Source organism: Poecilia latipinna, unplaced genomic scaffold (assembly GCF_001443285.1).
Source record: "Poecilia latipinna isolate Pla-1442-1.1 unplaced genomic scaffold, P_latipinna-1.0 Scaffold1364, whole genome shotgun sequence".
NCBI classification, from domain to species: domain Eukaryota; kingdom Metazoa; phylum Chordata; class Actinopteri; order Cyprinodontiformes; family Poeciliidae; genus Poecilia; species Poecilia latipinna.
The window spans coordinates 41,300-63,477 of record NW_015113980.1 but is presented as its reverse complement, the minus strand read 5'-3'; the positions used below and the strand labels follow the sequence as shown (position 1 = coordinate 63,477).

General features: G+C 38.3%; 1 protein-coding gene across 1 annotated transcript in view; it reads right to left on the bottom strand.

Moving 5' to 3' along the window:
• The window catches only part of LOC106962044 (glypican-1-like), a 42,838-nt gene extending 20,868 nt beyond the window's left edge, over positions 1-21,970 (bottom strand). The window contains exon 1 of the mRNA XM_015056194.1: positions 21,294-21,970. Within this exon, the coding sequence (XP_014911680.1) occupies positions 21,294-21,444 (151 nt within the window). The 5' untranslated portion in view covers positions 21,445-21,970. The remainder of the gene's footprint in view (positions 1-21,293) is intronic.
• Positions 21,971-22,178: the final 208 nt, after the last annotated feature.

Below are 22,178 nucleotides of genomic sequence, written 5' to 3'. Positions count from 1 at the left end.
TATATAATTCCGAGGGACAGATTAGCTTCTCAAAATAAATTCAGAGTACAAAATGAACACCTACAAGTTTAAATGTTTGACCAATACTCTTATCAAAAGAGGTAAATATGGGCAACATCCTGGAAGAAAGTTCCCACATAAACATTTCACTTTATGAAATTAGCGTCTGCACACCAAGAGCCAAACAGAAACAATTAGGCTGTTTGTTTCTGGCTGTGGAGGCACTGAGCCAATCAGGACTTGCTGCAACAGAGTTGCTTTTGCTCGGTGCCGACTTGTTGCACCACGTTCAGCCAAATGAAAGCTGAATTCATTTGATTGTGCAAAAACATCTCAACCCCAGCTGATTTCTCAGGCTAATTCAGGTCAGATTCTGACACGATAAATTGAAGTTACTAGGAGGTTATGTAACAGTACTTATAAATAATGCAGAGGCACAGAGTTGTGTGACCAAATCAAAGAAAAACAAGCTTTTATTCTTGTACCATCAAAGTGTTTTTATTAGATATATATATCATTTTTGTTTTGTCAGATTCTTATTACGTCTTTCAGTTTAATCTTTACATGACAAACTAAAGAATAAAAATATTAAATTAAAAACAAACCTTGCTCATAAATAAAAATATGTTCTCAGCCGTTAGTATAACATCCATTGTATTTTTACCGTTTAAGAAAGCAGAATTTTCATATTTCAGGAATGAAAATTCAGGAATGTGTGTTTATTTTTTCTAATTTGTTAGTGATTTCCAGACTTTGTTACCTCTAAAACCACAAATTAAACTATTTTTAGAAAATTAAGAAATATTATTTTATTACGACGCATTAAAGAGGAAGGTAAGATAAAGTTTAGATCATTCTCAACTGGCCCTGACATTTTCCTGGCACCAATTAACCTAACAATCATTTTTTTTAGACATTCAAACTCCACTTTGAGGCAAACCGAGTTGTATTTTTGCCCAATCTCGATTGTTTTTCTTATTTTCCTCTTAATTATCCATATTAAGTTTTAATATCTGTGGTTTTATTATTTGTAATTATCAGTGTGCTGCTGCTGCTCTTTGAGAGTCCACTTTCAAATTGGTAATAATAGTCAAAAATGCTCAAAATGTCAACTCAAATTATGCTGTTTTTGTCTCAAACAGTGAAATCCTGTTTACATGCACACGGTTAGTAAAGAGGACTTTTCTCTCTTAAACAAAAGAACAATGCTTCCTCTGATCTTCACATAAATAATTCATGACTGATCAGGACTGAAAGGCTGATAAAGGCAATCATTCAACACACAACAGCAAATCAGAGCTTTTCTCTCTCAAATATTAGAGTTGGAAAGAGCTGGTATTTATTTTTCACATGATCTGTTGCACTGTAAAACACCTGAAGGTGGTTTAACCTGAAAATAAAAGTCCACCTGCTGCCTTGAAAATGCAATTTAAGTTAACAAGAAAATTGTTTTGGTTGTAACTTAGAAATTAAAGTTTATGAAGTTGATTTAACAACATTGTTTTTTGAGTTCATTAGTTTTGTGAGTCTTAACTCAATGCTGCAATTTAAACCAAATAATTATTTCACAGCATGTAACAAAAATCACACAGGTCTCTCTATTATTTTCACTCACAATATCAAGTCAAAATAACTATTTTACTTTAGAAGAATTTGAATTCTTGTTTCAAATTGCATTAACAAACTTTCTGTTCTGATAATGAATTTTATTAAACATCACAATGACTTTGGCTCAGAAACATTTAGTGTGAACAGGAAATTAAAATTAACATTTTCCTTAAAAAAACACAAGAGTCAGATCAATGCAAGTGCACAGAAATGTGCCGCTAAGCATTCTGGGAAATAATTCCCACTCCTGTCTTTTTCTTCTTTCAGTTTTTTAAGTGCTAACCTAAAAACTCCAGTTTATTCAACAACTGGAGGTTTAACATTTAGGCTCAAATTGTAAATCTCGCTAAATTTATTTGACTTAAAAATTACAAGATAGTAGACACAACTAAATGCGGCTCAAATGTTTTACAGTGAAACATATTATGTGTCTGAAAAGAAACGTATGATTGTGTAAACTGTAAACAATGGCGCCTTTGACAGCGAGATTAATGATAGTTACTCCAACAGGAAGCACCGTCCTCACTGCATGGGAGTTTAAAGCAACAGATTATACAAACATGCTTAACTCCTCTCTATGTGGCCTTCAGGGTTGGATCAGGTTCAATTCTCCTCTTTTGATTGTGTTTTACTGTATTTCACTACTTTATAATTATCTGGGTTGCTCAACTTTAACTCTCTCCTCAGTTTTCAATTGCAGCATAAGCCGCCATAAAGTAAACAAAATCAGTTCTCTTTACCTGCGAAAAAATAAATAAAAAAATTTAAAAAATGCTCCCAAGATCCAGGACTGCTGAGGCATTCAGGAGGTTTAATGAGACGTGAAGATCTAATTACACCCTCAGCTGCAGCAGAAGTGCTTCATCACCGTCTCACCTGCCCTCCGCTGCAGACTAATCCCTCACCAAGGTAAGGCAGAGCGAACGCCGAGTCAGCAGACCCAAATGACAAGGTTCCACGTGTATTACTGTATTTCAGCTGATTCCACCTCAGAGAAACGCAAACATAAAGAGCTCCAATCTGCTAACATCAATCTTATCCACTCTGTTCAGATCAGGGATGTTCAAAGTGAGGCTCAGGGGCCATTTGCAGCCCCTGGACTGATTGTGTGTGGCCCAAGACTTCAGCTAAAGAAAGATAGAAATGTCTACCCGCAGTACGGGTATTTAAAATAGATGGAGACTTTTCATCTTTAATTAGGATAAAACAAGTAAAATCTTCTTACAATAGAAAAGTTTGGCTGTAACACAAAATAATCATCTTTTTTTTTCTCTTGAAGAACCGGTGACTTTTCCTCTAAACCAAACTTTACCGAACCTACTTTATCAAATCTACTTTTCATTAATTTAATAAACTTGGACAAATACAGCAAGCATGTTCAAAGAAAGAGAAACCCAAATCCATCCATCCATGTTCTTTACACCCTTGTCTCTTAGTGGGGTTGGGAGGTGCTGCTGCCTCTCCAGCTAATGTTCTGGGTGAGGGGTGGGGTCACCAGTCTGTCAACACAGAGACAAACAACCAAGCATGCATACCCTCACACCTAGGGGCAATTTGGAGAGGCCAATTAACCTGATAGTTTCTGGACTGTGGGAGGAAACTGGAGTACCTGGAGAAAACCCACACATGCACAGGGAGAACATGCAAACTCCATACAGAAAGACCGGGGCTGGGAATTGAACCCAGAACCTTCTTGCTGCAAGGCAACAGCTCTACCAACTGCGCCACTGTGCAGCTGTTCAAACTCTTTTTTGTTTTTTTTATCTAGAAAATTAGCTAAATTATTTTCAATAAGGCAAATCTCCAGAACCCGTTTTAAATTTTGGATGTAGAATAATTTACACACCCTTTTCCAGCAACAAATTTGATTTGTTTAAGAATTGCATGTGTATATTCTTGTTGAGTGAGTAAGAAACTTTTTTTTCACCCTCAAGTCCTTTTGACTCAAGGATTTTGGCTCTTGGAGTTTTGTGCAAACAAATTTAAGATTTATTTCAAGAGATAATCAGAACATCCTTAGGTACTCCCAGTTCATCAAATTAATCAGGAAGTGAGATGTTACTCAGAAGTATAATTTTGAAGTTTTTAATCAACTATGCTCATTTTTTTTTCTTTACTGCTGCTTCATAAAACAAACTAGTCCAGATTAAGACATAAGTCAAGTCTTTTGTGATGCAGAAAGATACATTTCCAGGTTATTTCCTTGTTAAAGCAAATGAATCGCAGCTTTCTAACTAAAAAGAACAGTTCTTATATGTTTCTCTTTAGAAACATGAAGCAGCTTATCTGGTTATTGTTAAAGTATAAACTCATGTGTCAAGAAGGCAAGACTTGAAAACATAAATTTAATAAACTAAAGCAGGCGATTGTCCTGCTGTTTGCTTAAATGCCATTAATTTGGATTACTGTTGTCACTGAATCTATTTAATATAAATTTAAGAACAACAGATGGTATTAGGAGCAACACACTGGGACAAACTAAACACAACTGAAACATTTTCACCAGTTTTTCCTCCTCTTTTCTTCTTGTCCTACTTTCATCCATCCTGCCCTCCTTTAACTCGTCTCCTTAAATCTGTCCAACTTCTTCCACTCCTCTTTTTCATTTTAATGTTATGGCCTCATTCCTTTCACTGCGTCTTTACTTGACTCTCCCCCGCTGGGATGAAAGTTTGTCACAGGAAGCAACTTTGCACCGTGTTACTGTGGAAACCGCCTCCCTAACTGTTACCAAAGTGACCTCCAATCTCTTAACGTATGCACACAAACGGCGCAGTTCACGCAAACCACGACACAGACGAAGCAAAACCAAACGCCGCCGTTACAAATAAAATGCAAAACCTGCTAAAATGGTCTTTATCTTAACACACTCCCTGATCCTGCCCTTGCTCTGCCATCACACACCACATCAAAGCGGCTCACTGCCGAGCAGTAAAAGTGGCGCAGTGGTTTGGATTTATTCCCTTCAGTCAGACGTTTATTCGCTGCTTCCCTTTCCTAATGAGCGTCTTACAATAACCCTGTCACTTACTGCGGCAAATTACTGCTACCTAAATGAGAGTCTGATGGAATGTGTGTGTGTGAGTGTTTCCATCTCACACTCTCTTCATCATTTAAGACCACCTGTATGTGATTTAATGTCCCACATGGACTTCCTCCCAAAGTACACTTTTACCATTTTACTATGCAGTGAAAAGCAAAGGAGCGCAGAAGACGAGGGGAGATAAGAGAGCAGAGAGGAGGAGGAAAAAGACGGAGGGATGAGAGGGCGATGAAAAATAGAAATCGACAAAGACGGAGGAGTGAAGCATTAATGGACACAGAGGCAGGAGGAATTAAAAAAGCAGACATTACCCTGTAAATGTCTAGTAAATCTGTTCAACTTTATTATTTAATCATATAAATTTACACTTGATCTAAAAAGTTGCTTATGATGAAGTTTCATAGCGGTTTATGATAATTTCACCCAGCAAGTAAAGCTGCTCAAAGCTTCAGTCAACATAAAATCCAATGAGGTTACCCGTCTTGGTGCTTAGATCTGCAATTCTCAAAAAATCAAAATGCAGCAAAAACCTGGAAACAGGATTTAGAACAGAAACAAATTCAAAGGTTGTGAATTATCATTATTGTTAGTACGCTGCACATGAAACACTCAGTTACAAGACCATCACTGAATAAATCATAAGCACTAAATGTACAGCAGCTTAAAAAAAATTAGAAATCCAAAGTATTTCAGGTATTTCACTTTAAAATTAGTGGCAACAAAAAGGAAGTTGGGAATATGTAGGGAAAAAAAGAACACAATGGGCAGACACCGGCTAAAAACGTGACTAAGAATATCTCACCAAACCATTCATTAACCATGTGTGTGTGTGTGTTCACCTGGCACCAACTCCTCCATATAATACTGTAATTCTATGTTATTTCTGGGAGCACCTCAAGGCTCTTGCACTAATGACCACTTTTACTTAAATTCACTCGGTGTGCAGAAAGGCTCAACATGTGCCATCTGGTGCGCACCATGCCATGCATGTTGCAGAGTCAGGATCTGCCTCTGTGAGTGTGCACATTTGTGCAAGCATGTGAATAATTGTGGGGCAGCCAAAGGTCACACGAGCCGTCTCTGACTCTCTTTTCTACACATGCCTTTAAATCTAGACCGATCTGTCTCTCCCCATAACAAATCAATATGAGGGTTGAAAGTGTAGAGGGATTATCAGTCGACAGCCACTCTGCTGCGCATGGCCTTCAGAAAACAGGTACATTATTCTAACTTCTTGAACTACTTACAATTAGGCAAACAATATAATTTACAACTCGCAGTCAGTGCAGGTCACCGCTCCTCACCTTTACAATGTAGATATTAGAGATTTTGCTTTTAGCAGAGCATGTCTGTACCTCGCTCTACGTCCGGTTCAATCTGCTGCATTGTTTTATTTCTAATCACGTAGTTTATCCTCGATGGATGCAGCTATGTCTTAATTTTCTTGCCAGGTGTGACCAAAATAGGAAGAAATTATTCTCTTTCCTCTGTCCTTTCATTTGCAGAACATACATTTTTTTTCTTTATTTTTTTATGAAAATTGACATTTTAAGAAAACCCTATTCCAGAGCCCTTGCTCACCATGTTAGAGAAACTTGACATTTCTCATTGAGAGCTGATGATCTTAAATCTAAAATTGCTAGTGAGTGATAAAACCGGCCACTGAAGATTTTTTATTGTTTTATTTACCATTTTCTCTCATCATCACCTGCATAATTTATTTTATCATGCTGTGTTAAACAGTGGTAGTACGCTAACAACATGCTAGCTAATGTTAAAATAAATGCGGGTAACTATGGCAACCACTGACAGTTTAAAGGTCTGTTGGCGGCTTCTGCAGTCCTATTGCCCGCGCAGCTGCTGTGTTTACAGAGTAAGGGCACAAGAAATCATGTTGGATGACCTGCTAATGCAAAGCTTAGCTGGTTTAGATTAGCAGATTAGACGCAAGGCCTAATCCGGCAACATTGTCAGGTTGTGACCAGGAGCAGGGTGGATATGAATGTTTGCGTGAGAAGAAAACGAGGCAAACAGGGGCGACACCTTGTCGGATCCTCCATCAACGCTCTCTCTGTCTCTCCCTGTCGGTCAGAGGAACATTAGGTCGCCGCCTGAGGTCGGGCCTTTCCAGGTCAAGTCTTCAGAGTCGGAACGGTGAAGAAACTGAATGAGTGTGACACCAGCTCATTAGAGCTGCAGGGGAAACAGTCACGTGGTTTTTCTTTTGAAGCCTCAGGGGAGCTGGACGCTTGAATGAGGCAATCACAGCCATCGGAGGAAATACGAAACCCTGATACACGGGTTTAACGTCTGAGCACATCTTGGACCTACACCGGGTCTCACACTCATTAAGATGGAAATAAAAATGTTAGAGAAGCTTTGGAGATGACCGCTTCATTACTACTGGCTCTAAAAGGGAACCAGCGCTTGGAGAAGTGCTTGAATGAAAACCGAATGAGTTTCAGGAGAGGTGGGCCATATGAACTGAAAAATGTATCGCAATACTTTATTGTATTTATTGGGATAACAATGAAGCTAATAATTATTTTTAAAAAGTATCTATAGCTTCTTTTCTGTCTCTTTTAACCAATTACGTGGCAGGGACTGCGTCTCACTGCAGTCACAGAGATTAAAAATGTTATTCTTATCACTAATCTGAACATAGAGACATATTTTTCACTATATTGGTATTTATTGATGCTCTTATGGAGAAAATGGTAGAAATGATAGTTCCAACATGGCCAGTTTTTGGAGTTTTCAAACAGTTATTCTCTTCATTAAAATAAATTGTTCAGCAATCCATCTCTAAGTTTCTGTCTTGATGCCTAAAAACTTCCTTTCAACACATTTCAGGGGCAAAATAACATGTTTACAGCAACCCAGAAAACCATACAATGGTAACATTTTATCACAAGACTTATTGTTTTGTACTTTAAATCAAAATACAATATTGAGAATATTTTAAAATTCAGATAATCTCTGTAGTTTGATCATATACTCTGACTCCTTGTCATTTGATTCAGTTTGCACAGACATTTCCTAGGCAGCATCCAGTCCTAGTTTTCATGGTTCACATGAAGGTTACAGTGTGGCAACCTAATTCATTCACGCTGCTTCTACACAACCTTTATTACTGCAGCTGGTAAAGATCCTTACAAAAGCCATAAAATAGATCTGTGAGCTTTTAACCAGTAATCTAATACTTCCTATTTCCTTGGAGTAAAAAATGTGACCAGAAACAGCTGCCTACTTAAAGTAAACACTCATCAAAATGGAAAAGACTAGAAAAAATATCAGGCTGACACAAGAGAGATGCATTTTCATTTTTATTAAGAAAACGGAAAGAAGAAAACATCTGTTTGCCTAAACACATATTTACTTCCAAAGCAGTAACTGAAAAATCAACTGTAACCGATTCCTGAGTGTCGCATTAAAAAGTGAAAGGCGGCGTATTAAAAAAAAAAAAAAAATCAGGATAAACTAACCCCTGCCCTGTGTTCCTATGAAGGAATATACATGCGTTTGAATGTAACAGGGTTTTATTCTAACAATATTATATGAAGTTTGTCAAAATGTGTTTATTTATTATTTGGATTCATCATGTTTAGTCAAGAAGCTGTTTCTCCAGACATGTCTTGGTGTCTTTTCAGTTTTCTGCTGCTCTTGACAGTTGGTGGTTACCATAGCAACTGGCAGCTCCTCCCCGTTTTGTTCCGTTGCCGTCGGTTACTGTGGTACTATTAAGATCAACTTTCTGTTTTCTTTACAAGTATTTTTTATTTTAACACATATTCCAGATAAATGTAATCACATGCAGCATAACTTTAGCAACATGGTGTATATATTTTTAACACTTATTATTAGTGCTGGGAATTTTAGCCATGTTTAATTTTACAACCGCTAACTGCTGCTAACTGCCCCTTGGGAGCTGTTGCTTTGCAGTTTGTTTATGGTTATTTATTGTATTTTATTTAATATATACCGTCAGAAGCAGAAGATGTTAACCACCAACTTGATTTCCTCTTTTGTTAGAATAAGTTCAGTGAACCTGAGTGTTTCTGTTGTGAAGTCAACCTACTGGATCGGAGATGAACATAGGGGTAACATGCATAATGGAAGAAGTTAGTAAAGCATCAATTGTTCTTCTTTGCATCTTCCTCATGAGAGATTACGAGACTGAAAGTGTTAGAAGAAAAACTGTGTCACATTTCAGAACGTTCTGCAGATACCCTTGAATATCAAGAGAATCTAAACCACCAATGTCTTCAAAATGTTATGAGACAAGGAGCTGCTTCTTTCTATCCGGTTCCCCACCACTATCACATAAAATCCTGTCATTCCCAACAGGACGAGATGTAATAAAGCAGAAACTTCATGAAATAACAATAAAAAACATAAAATAACATCTGAGCCAACACTTGGGAGGTTAAAATGATGAAAAGCATAAGGGCGTAAGGCTCTGCAGAGCAGCATTAGCACTACATGGGGTTGGGATTTTCACAGCCGTCTGCCTAAATATAGACCTACGTCTGGTTCTCACATGGAGTAACACATCAGTAAAAAAACGTAACACACTGTTGGATTCTTCATTTCGCTCTAATCATCCCTGTGCCTGTGTATTAACTTCCAAAGTTTCACAAAACACTGAAAGCAACCACATTACGTCTCATTGACTCTGCCTATTAAATCCACTTCTTTAGCCTAAAAGTCAGCCTTCACTTCATCCCACTAACAGGTATCAACGATGATCACAGCAGCTTTTGCCAAGGTTGTCTGTCCTACGCTGTAAAGCTGTCACAGATACACTGGCAGGGACACGCAGTCGGATCTAACAGAGATAATACTCTCCAGCTCTGATCCCATCAGGCGCCCGGCTGTAAGTGCATGTGAGGCCGCAGCCTCTTACTCAGGACACCTGCAGGCTAGAAAAGCACCAACAGCTATAGATTAATACGCAAGGAATTTCATTTTTCACACAAAAAAGCTAGAGAAGAAATAGTGCTAAACTTTTAGCACAGTGACCACATTATGCTGATAGCTAGCTTTAGCTGCATTTCCATTGACCATTTCAAAAATAAATTAGCTTAATGGAAAAACGCCAATTTTAAAAAAAACATCTTGTTTTTCAATATAAGGTTTTGCTGATAGGTTTTTTCTGGCCCAGTTGAAATTGGTTTATTTTACAAAACTGCAATGGAGACACTGATGCAAACCGTACTCTCCAGTCGTAGTTATAGAACAGGGGTGTGAAGCTCATTTTTGTCAAAGTCATGAATGCTCTTAAAGGGCCAGAATGTATTGATAAAACTTGTTCACCAACTGTTAAAATATCAATGAATTCTTAAAATGAAATAATATTATTGAACATCTATTCAGTCCCTCCAGGATTTCGTGATTTTTTTTTGCAATAAAGATCAAAGTGATACTAGTTTGGAAATATCTGCGCTCATTTTTTACGGTAAATGTTTTGGGATATTGTGTTTTTTGACATTACCAGAATAGTGACAAAGTTTTGCAAATGTTTCTTTCCCCATTTTTCATTATATTCATACTGATCTTTCAGATGCTTGCAATAGTCAGACTAACTTACTTCTGCTCCGTGGGTTTTCCCCCTTACTGTTTAGCCTGCAGTGGCATTTTAGCATTTAAAGGGTTTATGAGTTTACAAAACTTGAGCCAAAAGAGATACCTTCACCCCTCCAGACGCAGATCATAACAGTACTTTTGTCTGCTCTATTGAATCACCCTGAAACACAGTGACATAATGCCTCCCTCACACCTAGCATGCCACCCAAAAATGAACTGTGACCTTTAACTGTGACATTTTAGATGAAGCAGATGAGCAATCAGAGTGTACTGGGATTTTTAGAGATGGGAACTCACAGAAACACAAAGCTAAAACAACATCTTGGTCAGACAATGGCTTCTTGTTTCATCCAGACATAATTTTGTTCTTCATGCTTGCTGGAAAACATTGACATCTGAAGACTTGGCTTTAGCTGTAAAGCAGCTGAGTGAGAGGGAAAGCAGCAGCGTAGCTCTACGTCACCAGGAAACCACACTCCTGTCCAACACACCGCCCACGATGCATGAAAGGTAAAATCCAGAGCAGGTAGCCGGTGTTCTGCTCATTACGTTCTACTTTACATCCAAGTTTAAAATGAATCAACATGCAAAGTTAGCAACTAATGTAATGTTTTCTGCTTGTCTAGCTTTTGTTTACATAATATATTTTTTCATTCACAAAAAAGCAACAAAGCATTTGTATTACTGTTAAAAGCGCTGATAGCTAATCAACTAATAGTGCTGAATAAAACTGGTAGTTCAGGTAACTATCCAGGTTAGTTAAAGCATCAAAGGGATCTTAAGTCAGTGACTCGTTGCTCTCTGTAACTTTACATGATAATCTGACTGCTGGATGTGAAGAGCCCTCGTCTTCATCCATTTACTTTCACAAATTTATCAATCTTTACTGCACAGCTGGATCTTTGATAAAAGACAGAGTGGCCTTTTTCTGTCCATCTGGAAAATAACCATCACTTGATTTTCTACCCACTGAATGAGAAACAAACATGTTTTAACCAAACTTCACCACAGACACACACCTGCAGTTTTTGTTAAAGATCAATGAGTTTTTTATTGGAATAAACTGATTTGGAAACATTTTTCTTTTGCCTAGTTTTGTTATTTTTTTGTTAATTATGAATTTTATCATTTTGGTTCTTAAAATACCTACCTAAAATATCTACTTTAAGTTTTTAAGTTGATATTTTGGTCCACCTGATTATGTAATTTTTAAAGATGAAATGATTGATAATTTGATCAGTTACTCAGCAGTTGAGTAAACTTTTTACCAAATACTTTTTTACTCTTACTTGAGTAATTTCTTGGATCACTACTTTTTACTTTTATTGAGTAAAATTGAAGCAGTTTTACTCTGACTTGCGTAAAAACTTTGGATATTCTGCCCAAATCTGGATTTTGAGTTTGACATTTTGGTATTAGAACAACTTTACAGCAATCACTGCATGTGTTGGTTCGGTCCGGATTTGTCCATTTCGTGAGGCTGAACAAAGATGAGACACTTTCGTGTTTACTGATCGGCTAAACCCAATCCAAATTATGAAGCTTTCATTTCACTTCACGTCATGTAGATGTGATGCAGAGACTCATAAATCATTACCGTTTCCACACACTCACACTCTGCCTTTCCCTCCACAGAGCATCTAAAATGCATCGACTCAGAAAGCAGCCGGCTAACCACAGAGTCCACCACATCAGACAAACAACTCATCTCCTCATTTGGAAAACAGATGGACTCTCAGAAAAGAAGGCTGGGAGGAAGAGGAGTAAAAATAGAGTCCGATAAGGAGGATGAAGCAAACGCTGAGAGGAGAGGAGGAAGAGAAAGGCAGAGGTTATTGAGTAGCGATGTTGGCTTGTACCAAATTGATTTTAGGGGTAAAGATTGATGTTAAGGCATCGAACGGCTTGTGCTTTACTTTCTCTGCTTTTACCTACAGTTACTACAACACATGCTAATTGTGAAGACGCAGGCGAGGTTTATGGATCCGGCCTTCGCATCTTTCCATTCCCCAAACAAACACGGGAATTTTTCACAGGTTTTACTCACAGGCATGATGCGTATCAAGCATCTGCAACGAGAAAGCAAATATGTAAAGTCGTCCACGATGAAAACATTCAGCTTCTTGTCAGTTTGATAAATGGACTGAACTTGCATAGCGCTTTTCCAATCTTTTTGACCCCTCAAAGCACTTTACACAGAGTCACATTCACCCATTTATACACCGATACGCAGCTCGGTGCCCAGGGGCACATCAACATGTGGCAGGAGGAAGCTGGAATCGAACCGGCAACCTTCCGACCACAAAACGACTACTCCACCCACAGAGCCACATCATGTTCACATTCTTTATTTTTACCACAAAAAAGGAAAATGATGAAAGTTAGAGGATCAAATGTGGGACCAAAATCGCCAATGTGACAATATTAATCACACAGTATAAGTAGAAGTTTTACACACTGATATATTCTGTTTACTGTACTTATAACTTCAATATATTACCAGTTTAAATTGCTATTTTTGAAGTACTTTAACTGTAGTGTGACAATAGGTTAGTTAGCAAATTAAAAAGGAAAATATTTTGCGCCACACAGCAACATTTACAGTGATTAAAAGGTCATAATTGTCAGATAATTTTCTCTATTGGCTTTATTTGTTTATCTGCCCAATTCTAACACATTTTTAGTTTTTTTAATTGTGTTTTCTCTGATTTACAGTCAAATGTTTTACAGTTATAACACTCACAAAACCCGATTCAGACTCATTTCCTTCCTCTCCATGACTAACCAGTGTGACCAATAAGCTTTTCTTAATTTGACCAGGACTTTTTCAACTCAGAGGTGAAGGAGTTTTGGCTACAATTTACCAATTATTTGACATATTTTCATTTTTTTAACTTTCCAATTAAGGATTTCTACCTAATTTATTTATTATTATTTCTTAGCAATGCAAATTGAACGTATAAGAAGTCTTAGCAGAGCTGAATCATCTAGTGAATTAGAAATTAAATAAATTTAAAAAGAAAAAAACAAATCCATGGATATCTCAAGATGTGAGACAGAAAATTACCCAAAAAAGTTAATATTTTTGACTGATCAACTCATAACGCCTGTATTATCACAATACTTTAAAGCTGTTTTTAGCTACTGAAACAAACAGAAAAAACACTAATAAAAGTCATCAATTATATTTGAAGTCATAATAGGATATTAAAAATAAAACCAAATTGCACACGGCACCAAGAGTGGAAATCATCACAACCATTCAGGAAATTACAACTGATATGAAGACTTTTAAAAAATCTAACCTTTAAATTATGTTTTCTCTATATCTAAATAATTATAAGCATTCTTAATATTTAGCTGCAGAAGAAAGCAAGCTGAGCATGCAAAACTTGTTTCACTTCTGCAAAGGGAGAATCTTTAAGCGTAGAGATTGTTGTGATTTATGAGTTCAGGTTCCTGGTTTGAATCCAGAGGAGTTTCTGCATGAAGTTTTTATGTTTTCTCTGTACATTAGTGGGTTTTCTGGTGTCTTTCCACAGTCCAAATCATCATGTTAGGTTAATTTATCATTCTTATGCAGTGCAGAAACACAAAATCTTACCAAGCATTTTCTGTGTCTAGTTTCTTACTACACCTGAAATAAGAGAAAAAAAACTTGCAAGTAACTTTTCAGTAAGATGTAGGAGTTAATGTTGATGCAAACTCTTAGTTCTACTGATAGATTATTTCACTTATAAAACATTTTTCCTATAAGTGAAATAATCTACCAGTGGAACTAAAACTCTTCCCTCAATATTAAGAAATTATTGACTAAAAACAATCTTGTATTTCTTGCTAAAAAGTTACTTGTATGTTTTACTTTATTTCACGTGCACCAAGATATTTACTCTAGAAACTAGATAGAAATACTTGGTAATACTTTGTGGTTTTGCAGTGTGAGTGTGTGCGTGAGTGTGTGCGTGTGTGTGTATGTTTGGGTCTGTGATGGACCGGCGACACCTGGACGCACCTGCCTCTCGTCTAACAACAAGAGCAGAGCGACACCTGTACTCCCACCAGCCTATGAGGGCCAAGCAGGTATAGCAAATAGAAAGATGGATCCTGATGCATTTCGAGGAGAAAAAGCATTTCATCCAGTAAAAGATGAAATACAGATCAGAGGAGCCAGCATCTGTATCAAACTCCTCGTCCCGTGTGAAGGTAGAAAGGAAAAAACTAAGCTTTTTCCCTTTCTCTCGCCTTCCTCCTCCTCCCACACTCTGTGCCTCCCCCACCTTAGCTGCTGCATCAGACATCATGAAAGATTCACAGCTGTGCTTTTAACGCCCAGCCACGATCCGCTCCCCCTCAGACACACAAACCTACACTCATAGATCTGAGCCTGTCTGGAGAAAAATAAAAAAATAAAGATGTGCCACAAGGAATCTGACAGACATCAGAGGGAGAGGTGGAGAGCTAAAGTTACAGACCCGATACACCAGCGTGTGCAGGTTCTGCTCAGCAGTGTGTGCTGTGAGCGCCTGGATAAGCATGTGATGCGTGACAGATGATGGACAGATTCAGTTTCCTCCCATGCATAAAGGCTCATGCATATACCGGATTTTAACACGAACCTTTAAAAGGAAAACTCTAAATCACTCCATCTTCTCCAAATATTCCAGTTATTTGGTGTCGTAGCTCAGATTGTCTGCATCTTCAACTAAATATTTAATTGAAAGTACTGGTGCAGAGCATCCCACAAAAACTGTGTACAAGCAAATGGATGGAGGCTCTCTACCTAAAGGACATATATAATCATATTTTAAGGCTAGAACCTTACATCTTAAAAGTTTGAAACATAAATCATTCTTTTACGCTGGTGTGGATAAGAAACTTTGGACGTTACGAGTCGTAAACAGAACTTTGCTGAATGCCTTCCAACTTTCTCTTTGTGTCCATTTTGTGTCATGAAGGCCTGGAGTACTGAGAGAAACCTTAATAACAAGATAAATGTGAGTATCTGTTGGCATAAGAGTAAAAATGCTGGTCAGAACTGGAGCAGAAGTAGCTATCTGTGTTGCATGATATTAGAAATACAATAGTGTGCTAATATAATGGAAAATGTTGTGATAATTATATGATTTATAATATAAACAAATAATTAGAGTGGTAATTGTCCGTTTCAGGGTTCATGCAGTTCATAGACATTAGATGCTACGAATGAAATGCATTGTTTCCTGTAGTGAACATTTATTTGTACTATATGGATTTTTATTCTATTTAAATTTGTAACTTTTTACATAAAAATGTTTTGTAATTATCATCATTATTATTATTTTTCTCATCTTTTTCTCTGTTGTCCTCGGGTCATTTTGACCCGGGGACAGCAGGAGGGTTAATTTGTCTGTATTGAACTGAAATACATTGTATTTACATTTTGCACTAGCTTTTATATCTAACTCTGACATATTATGTGCATTGTCCCTTTTAAAATAAACAAACAAAAAAAGAGGAAATTCAATTTCTTGTTTCATTCTCAAAAGCATATTGAAATACTTTCTTCTTGTTGTTTTAGCATCGAGAATTTTTGATATTCTATGTAGCAATAGTTGCAGTTTTATTGAGTTTTATTGTTTTGAATCTCAGTTTTTGTCATTCTCACTGTGAATTGATGCATTTTTATACATCTTTGTAGAGTTTGATAACCTGCTAAGTGATTCTTGCATCGTGATTCTTTTTTCCACGATTTTTAGTCTCTATATTTCATTCACTACTGTGAGCTGCAAGCCAGAACACAGTTTAAAAGAAAACGTGTAACAATATGTACTTAACCAGAGTAGCCATTAGACATGGAGGTGTCTAACATAAGTTGAGACTTTAACATAAGTTTAACATAAGTTAAAGTCTCAAAACCACAAATATTTTGCAACAAACCGTTGCCATGATTTAAAGTTCGCTAACTGGAGGCGAGAGAAGGTGAAGAACTGAAAATTAAGACAATTACGGTGTGGAAAATGGGCAGACCGACCGCCAGCCATCAATCATGTCAAGGTGCAGCATCTCTAGTCTGACTGAGTAAAACAGATCACACTTATTCCCATCGAGTCACTCAGAAAAGCAGAGAAAACATAGCATTCCGAGCAATTATTCACATTTAGTTTATTTTTTATTTGTGCAAATCCATGTAGCAAAATGAAAATGACACTAATGGTTCTCCATTAATCTGCATCTGCCGTGCCTCATGGGTATTTTGTCGTTTTTGTTTTTTTAGCTTTATTTAATTCCCACTGAGATTAAAAGTCTTCTGGCCAAAATGTCTCAGAATAACATAGATTATCCTGAGCTTAGTTATGCTGCTAGCTTGGCCTGCTGGAGGGCAAACTGACCACTTTTTTATCTTTCTGCTACTTTCTTCTTCTACTACTCTCCAATTTGCATTTTTGGCTCCGACTTCAACGACTAACTTTATGTTTTCTCTCAGTTTTTTCTTTCCACAGAAGCTTCATCTGGTCTGGAGTTTGGATACCTGAGACACTTTCCTGGATGAGTCGTCAGCTGAAATAATCCTACAAACAACTAAACGTACTTCCTCTCCTGAGACGGAGAGGAAGTACTTTTTATTGACAAAAAAAAACCCTACATCAGCTCTTATGCTTCTTTTTTGTGCATGTGCTCCGTCGTTCATGGCAAAATGGCTGCTCATACTGAGCCTGGTTCTGGTTCTGCTGCAGGTTTCTTCCTGTTAGAAATGAGTTTTTCTCTCCACTGTCGCTACATACTTGCTCAGTATGAAAGATTGAAATAAAGTCAGTGCAAGAGATCTTCTGTCACTACATGCTGCATGTAAACTTTTTAACCTAACTTGAATAATGAACTGAAATTCATGACAATTAGATTCAATTTGGATGCATGTGTGATTGAGTCAAATTTACTTGTTTGTAAAGTACCTTGAGGTGACTTTTGTTGTGAATTATCCTTATATAGTAACGATGAGGATACAAACTAAAACCTGTACTGGAGAGCAGGCAAAGCCGTCTGATTCAGACATGAAATACTGAAGCATCAAATCAATAAGAGCTCTACAAACACACACACTCACATGTGTCACAACCGCTCCACTTCGAATCTGAAGACAGCAGGTAATGTGGCATGGCTCTATTTCGAGGTGTCACTTGATCAGATGGGTGTGTGCAGCTCCACACACAGACAAATCATGTGTAAGTGAATCTAAATGTCTTCCTAGGAGAAGGTGTTGGCTTTCACTGTCTTTTGAACACACACACACACCTGAGGTATAGGAAGAGCTGGTCTTTGACTACTGGCCAGGCAAAAGGTACAATGTGAGAGTTAGAAATGCTTGCAGGCACAAAGGCAGACAACAGAATAGACAGAATCTATTCTCATCTTCTCTTGGTGCTGCTAACCCGACAGGACAAAAGATGCGAGCTTAGGAAGGGATAAAGCTTCTTAAAAGTCTGGAATGCAGAGCTTCTGCTTTTCAAGTCGCACACATTTTTATTTGATCCCAAGTTGAATTTAGAGTTAGAAATATCTGTTTTTTCAGCTCCTTTTAGAACCCAGAAAATGGGGAACTTTGAATTTATACCATATTGATAAATGCTGCATTCTGATCTGGATACAAAAAACAGCAAAACTGGAACTCAACAACTCTACAAGCGTTAACTTGGAACGTTTTGGTTATTTCTAGGTTGAAATAAAATATCCAAAAAGTGCAATAAAAAAATATATAAATCAATAAAGAATAAAGATGTTATTAGTGGTGTTTCCATCAAAAATCTGCCCAAATCTTTGGCCACATTTTGTGGAACAGACACGATTTCGCAATTGCGGTGTTTCCATAAAATAAAAAAACACAATTAAAATCACACGTGAATAAGTTTGTTCACGTGATAAGTCATTAAAAACGAGAAGCTCCGTTATCCTCCAACTACTTCCGTCTTGATGGTTTGCACCAGTGGCAACATCTGGTTGTTGGTCATGTGACTGATGCGGAAAAAAGTTTCCTAATCCGAAAAAAACACCTCAAATTGGTGCGTCTCCATTAAGCGAAATTATTTTCTAAATGTCAGATTGAGAAGTTGCATGGTTGATAGAAACGCAGGTAATGATGTAAAGAGAACAGACTGTCTGCAGCTTGCAGCAGCCTACGTTTCATACAGACGAATCAGAACAGACAAATTCAAACCGTCTCTATTTAAGTCCTAAAATGTGCCTGTAAAGCCTGAGGCTGTGTTGCATCATTAAATAAATCCACAGAGAGACATATAAACTCTGAGGGCTACGCCACTGCTGAGATTGTTTTCTTACTGTGTAACCAAATCTTTGAGTCAGTTAACCAACTGACTAACAATACTTAACAACCGTACATCAGCAAATGCTCTGCAAAAACAAGCAAAGGAAATAAACAGAAGTCAACATTTCTCATAATTGTTGTGCTGTTAATAACAAGCAGCTTCTTCAAAGACACCAGCTGGGTTTTGTTCCAAGTCGTCTAAGTTTGTTCATCCATGCTGCCTGCAGCAGCAGAATGCAGGAAGCAACTTTCCAATCGATGCAGCAGAACAGGCTCTAATTAAATGTTGCTTTTGTTAAGGTCTGACTTCTGAATCCAACAGAATAAAACACACAGATATTCACATGTATTCCTTGTTTACATTCAACAACTGAATTTAACCACAGTCCAAAAAGTGCCATGAAACTACGGAAGAAGATTAGGGCCATTGAAAAAAAGGATTCTGACTTTTTTTCTCGGAATTCTGACTTTTTCTCAGAATTCTGACTTTTTTCTCAGAATTCTGACTTTTTTCTTAGAATTCTGACTTTTTTCTTAGAATTCTGATTGTCATCTCAAAATTCTGTCTGTTTTCATCAAAATTCTGAGCTTAAGGTCAGAGTTACTTTATTTTTTCAGTGGCCCTAATCCTCTTCTGTATAAAAAAGTCCAGAACCCCAAATCCAGGTAAAAAAACAAGAAAACCAAAACATTACAAAAACTAAAGTTCAGAGGTGGAAAAGAATCTTAAATCTAAGGAATTAACTGAATACAAAAAGCAAAAGACAAAACCAAAGTGCCAACGTTGATGACAGAACTAAACTCTGGAGGAAGTAGTTCTGACACAATTCAAAATGAAGAGATTAAAAGATCATAGATGCATGAAAACCATAAATACATCTGGATGTGACTGATTTAAATCAAAAAATTATGTTTAGACACTATTTCGTAATATATAAATGTATCTTCACAAGAATTCACAAGATTTTTATTTCACTGTGGTTTGGTAGATGAGGCTCTCCCTTCCCTTTGAATGCCTGCAGTCATTTTCATTTAGCATTAAGTTGCAAATGATTAGCTAAGATGAAAGAGTCCCTTTGTTCCCATCTTGATGTGGACTTAAATGAATTCTGAGAAGTTTTGCTTCAGTAACTACAACAAAGGATCAAGGGAGCAAAACCGTGTTTTTCAGCTGTCAATAAAAGATGAGTCTTTAATGGAAAGGGAGGGAGAGAATCGTGCTGCTTCTTCCATCAGGCCAAAACTGAGACCTTCACTGACTCACACGCTCCGTCTCCGTTAACCCGCCTGTCTGCCTCTGTTGTTTTCGCCCTCCTTCCTTTTCTCTCCCTCCACCTCTGAGGGCTCACTGTTATCTCCTGCGAGCTCCGCTGTCTGTCTTCCTCACACATCCAATATTAATAACTCACACGGAGGTACAAGGTACAGGTTGTGTCCTTTTCATGGACACAACCTGGGATGACCTTCAGATTGTACACAGCTTTCACGGTTGCTTCCTGTTAATTACTTGAGAATCACAGCAAGGAGACGCACCGAGCAACATAAAAGGATCTGAAAGTGGAAAAACAATCAGGTTTCACAGTAGATTAATTACAGACACCTTGGTTTGTGTTTGTAGACAGCAGGGACCACAGAGAAATAAAATAAATAAGACTTAGAAATGTGATGGGAGATTGATGGGATGTGAGGCGGACTGGTTACTTGACTGCTTGGTAAATTGACTGATTGATTACATGCATTATTGCCTGTCTGACTGCAGAGTTGACTGACAGGACAGGGTTGGAGGGAGGATCTCAAAGCCATCTCTTCCCTTGTTAAAATTAACCGCAGCTTAGGCTGCAGTTGATTTATGGGTCTGCAGGGTTTTGAGCCTCAGGCAAGTATAAATTATTTCTATGTTCATAAACAGAATACGTGTAAAATCGCAAAACACACAGCTTAAGTGCAACATTCAATTGGCTATAACCTTTTAAAGACCGTGCATTTAAAATTGTGCCTCCCACTAATATGAGTGGATAGTTGGATGGACTCCACCCGCTGATTGCCCCCACCCTCCGCGCCCCCGCCCCACACACACACACACACACACACACACACACACACATACACAGCAAAGATGCAAACACTGCAATCAAAATCCGCATCACAATATTCAGTTATATTGCAATTGCATCCTCTCTTCATAAGTGATGCCCTGCAGCTCTTACCTTATGCAAATCATATGCAAGGAAAATTCAACATCCATTCAGTCCCACCTGCAGCCCCCAATGAAAGAATACCAGAGGATACACCACTGTAGCTATCCAACAGCCATAAGATGAAAACAAGCCAGTTTCTTTTTTAAATATAAAAGCCACTAATGAGTATATGAAGCTTAACCCTGTTCCCAGCAGACAATGAAAGTGCCCCGGTGGGGCATATAGACTGGGAAACACCTCATGTGGCATTCTGGGTACAGAAAATTCAAGCCAACACACAATGAGACACATGAACTGCACTGCTGCCATGTAGAACAACGAAACGGGGGATGAGTAACCCAAAACTTGGCTTTAGGTGCTGTATCATTATTCACGAACAAAACACTTCATGGTCAATGAAACTAATCCTCCAATGTGCCTCATTTTGCTCAAGCTATTTATTTACACAAAATGCTGTGACTATATAATCAATATTCTAAAAAAAAAAAAAAAAAAAGCATGATAATTAGTGTGTTTGTTTTCTAAGCACTCAAATGATTGCAAATCCATCCAGAAAACTCACCTGAAATCTCAGTGAGCGGGACTCCCTCCAGCGTGAACCCCTTCCCGGTGTAGAACTGCCGCAGGTCCCCGCAGCTCCTGTCCGCCCCGGACACTGAGCCCGGGGCCGCGCATAAACCCACCACGGCGCACAGGAGCACACACAGGCGCATCTTCACACCTTCTGATGTCCGCCTTCTCTTACAAACCCGCAAAAAGGAAGATGCCCTCTCCAGCGTTCAGCCGGATCTGAAAGAGTTTTCAGAGTGTGTCCCGTTCACACCGCACAAAGCGCCGGGTGAAGTGAAACTCTGACGGCGGCCGGTCCGGGCTGCTTCTGCGGGCTGCGGGTGTCAGGTACACCCCGCTCCTCTTCCTTCCTCTCCTCCTCCTCCTCCACCTCCTCTCCCTCCTCCACTCCTGCGCTGCTGACCGGGAGCTGCAGAGATGTGCGAGACAAAAGGCAGAGGAGGAACAGAGGAAGGGAGAGAGCGCAGGTGTCGCTCAGTTAAACGCTGCGGCTGCAGATCGACGCCGACTCTACCGCTTCATGGCTGCGGGCTGGAGAGCGGCAGGATGGGGAGGAAATGTCTTCATTTAGAGCCAGGTTTCTGGAAACAGCAGCTCTGGCCAGTGACTCTCCTCTCTTCAGGCTTTGGGACAATGAAATGTCTTCAGAGTGCTGATGCTTTCTCCCTCTCTTTGTGTGCGCTGCATGTTTGAGGGGCTAAACAGCGCCACCTCCAGATCGGAAAAGTAGTGATTACACGCGGATTAGTGAGTTTTTTTCACTAATGATAATAATAATCATCCACGTAATACAAGCAATTATTGCTATAAATCTCAACTGTACTATTAGTAGAGAAGTCTGCAACCGCAAGTGGTTCTTTGCCTTTAATAACAATAA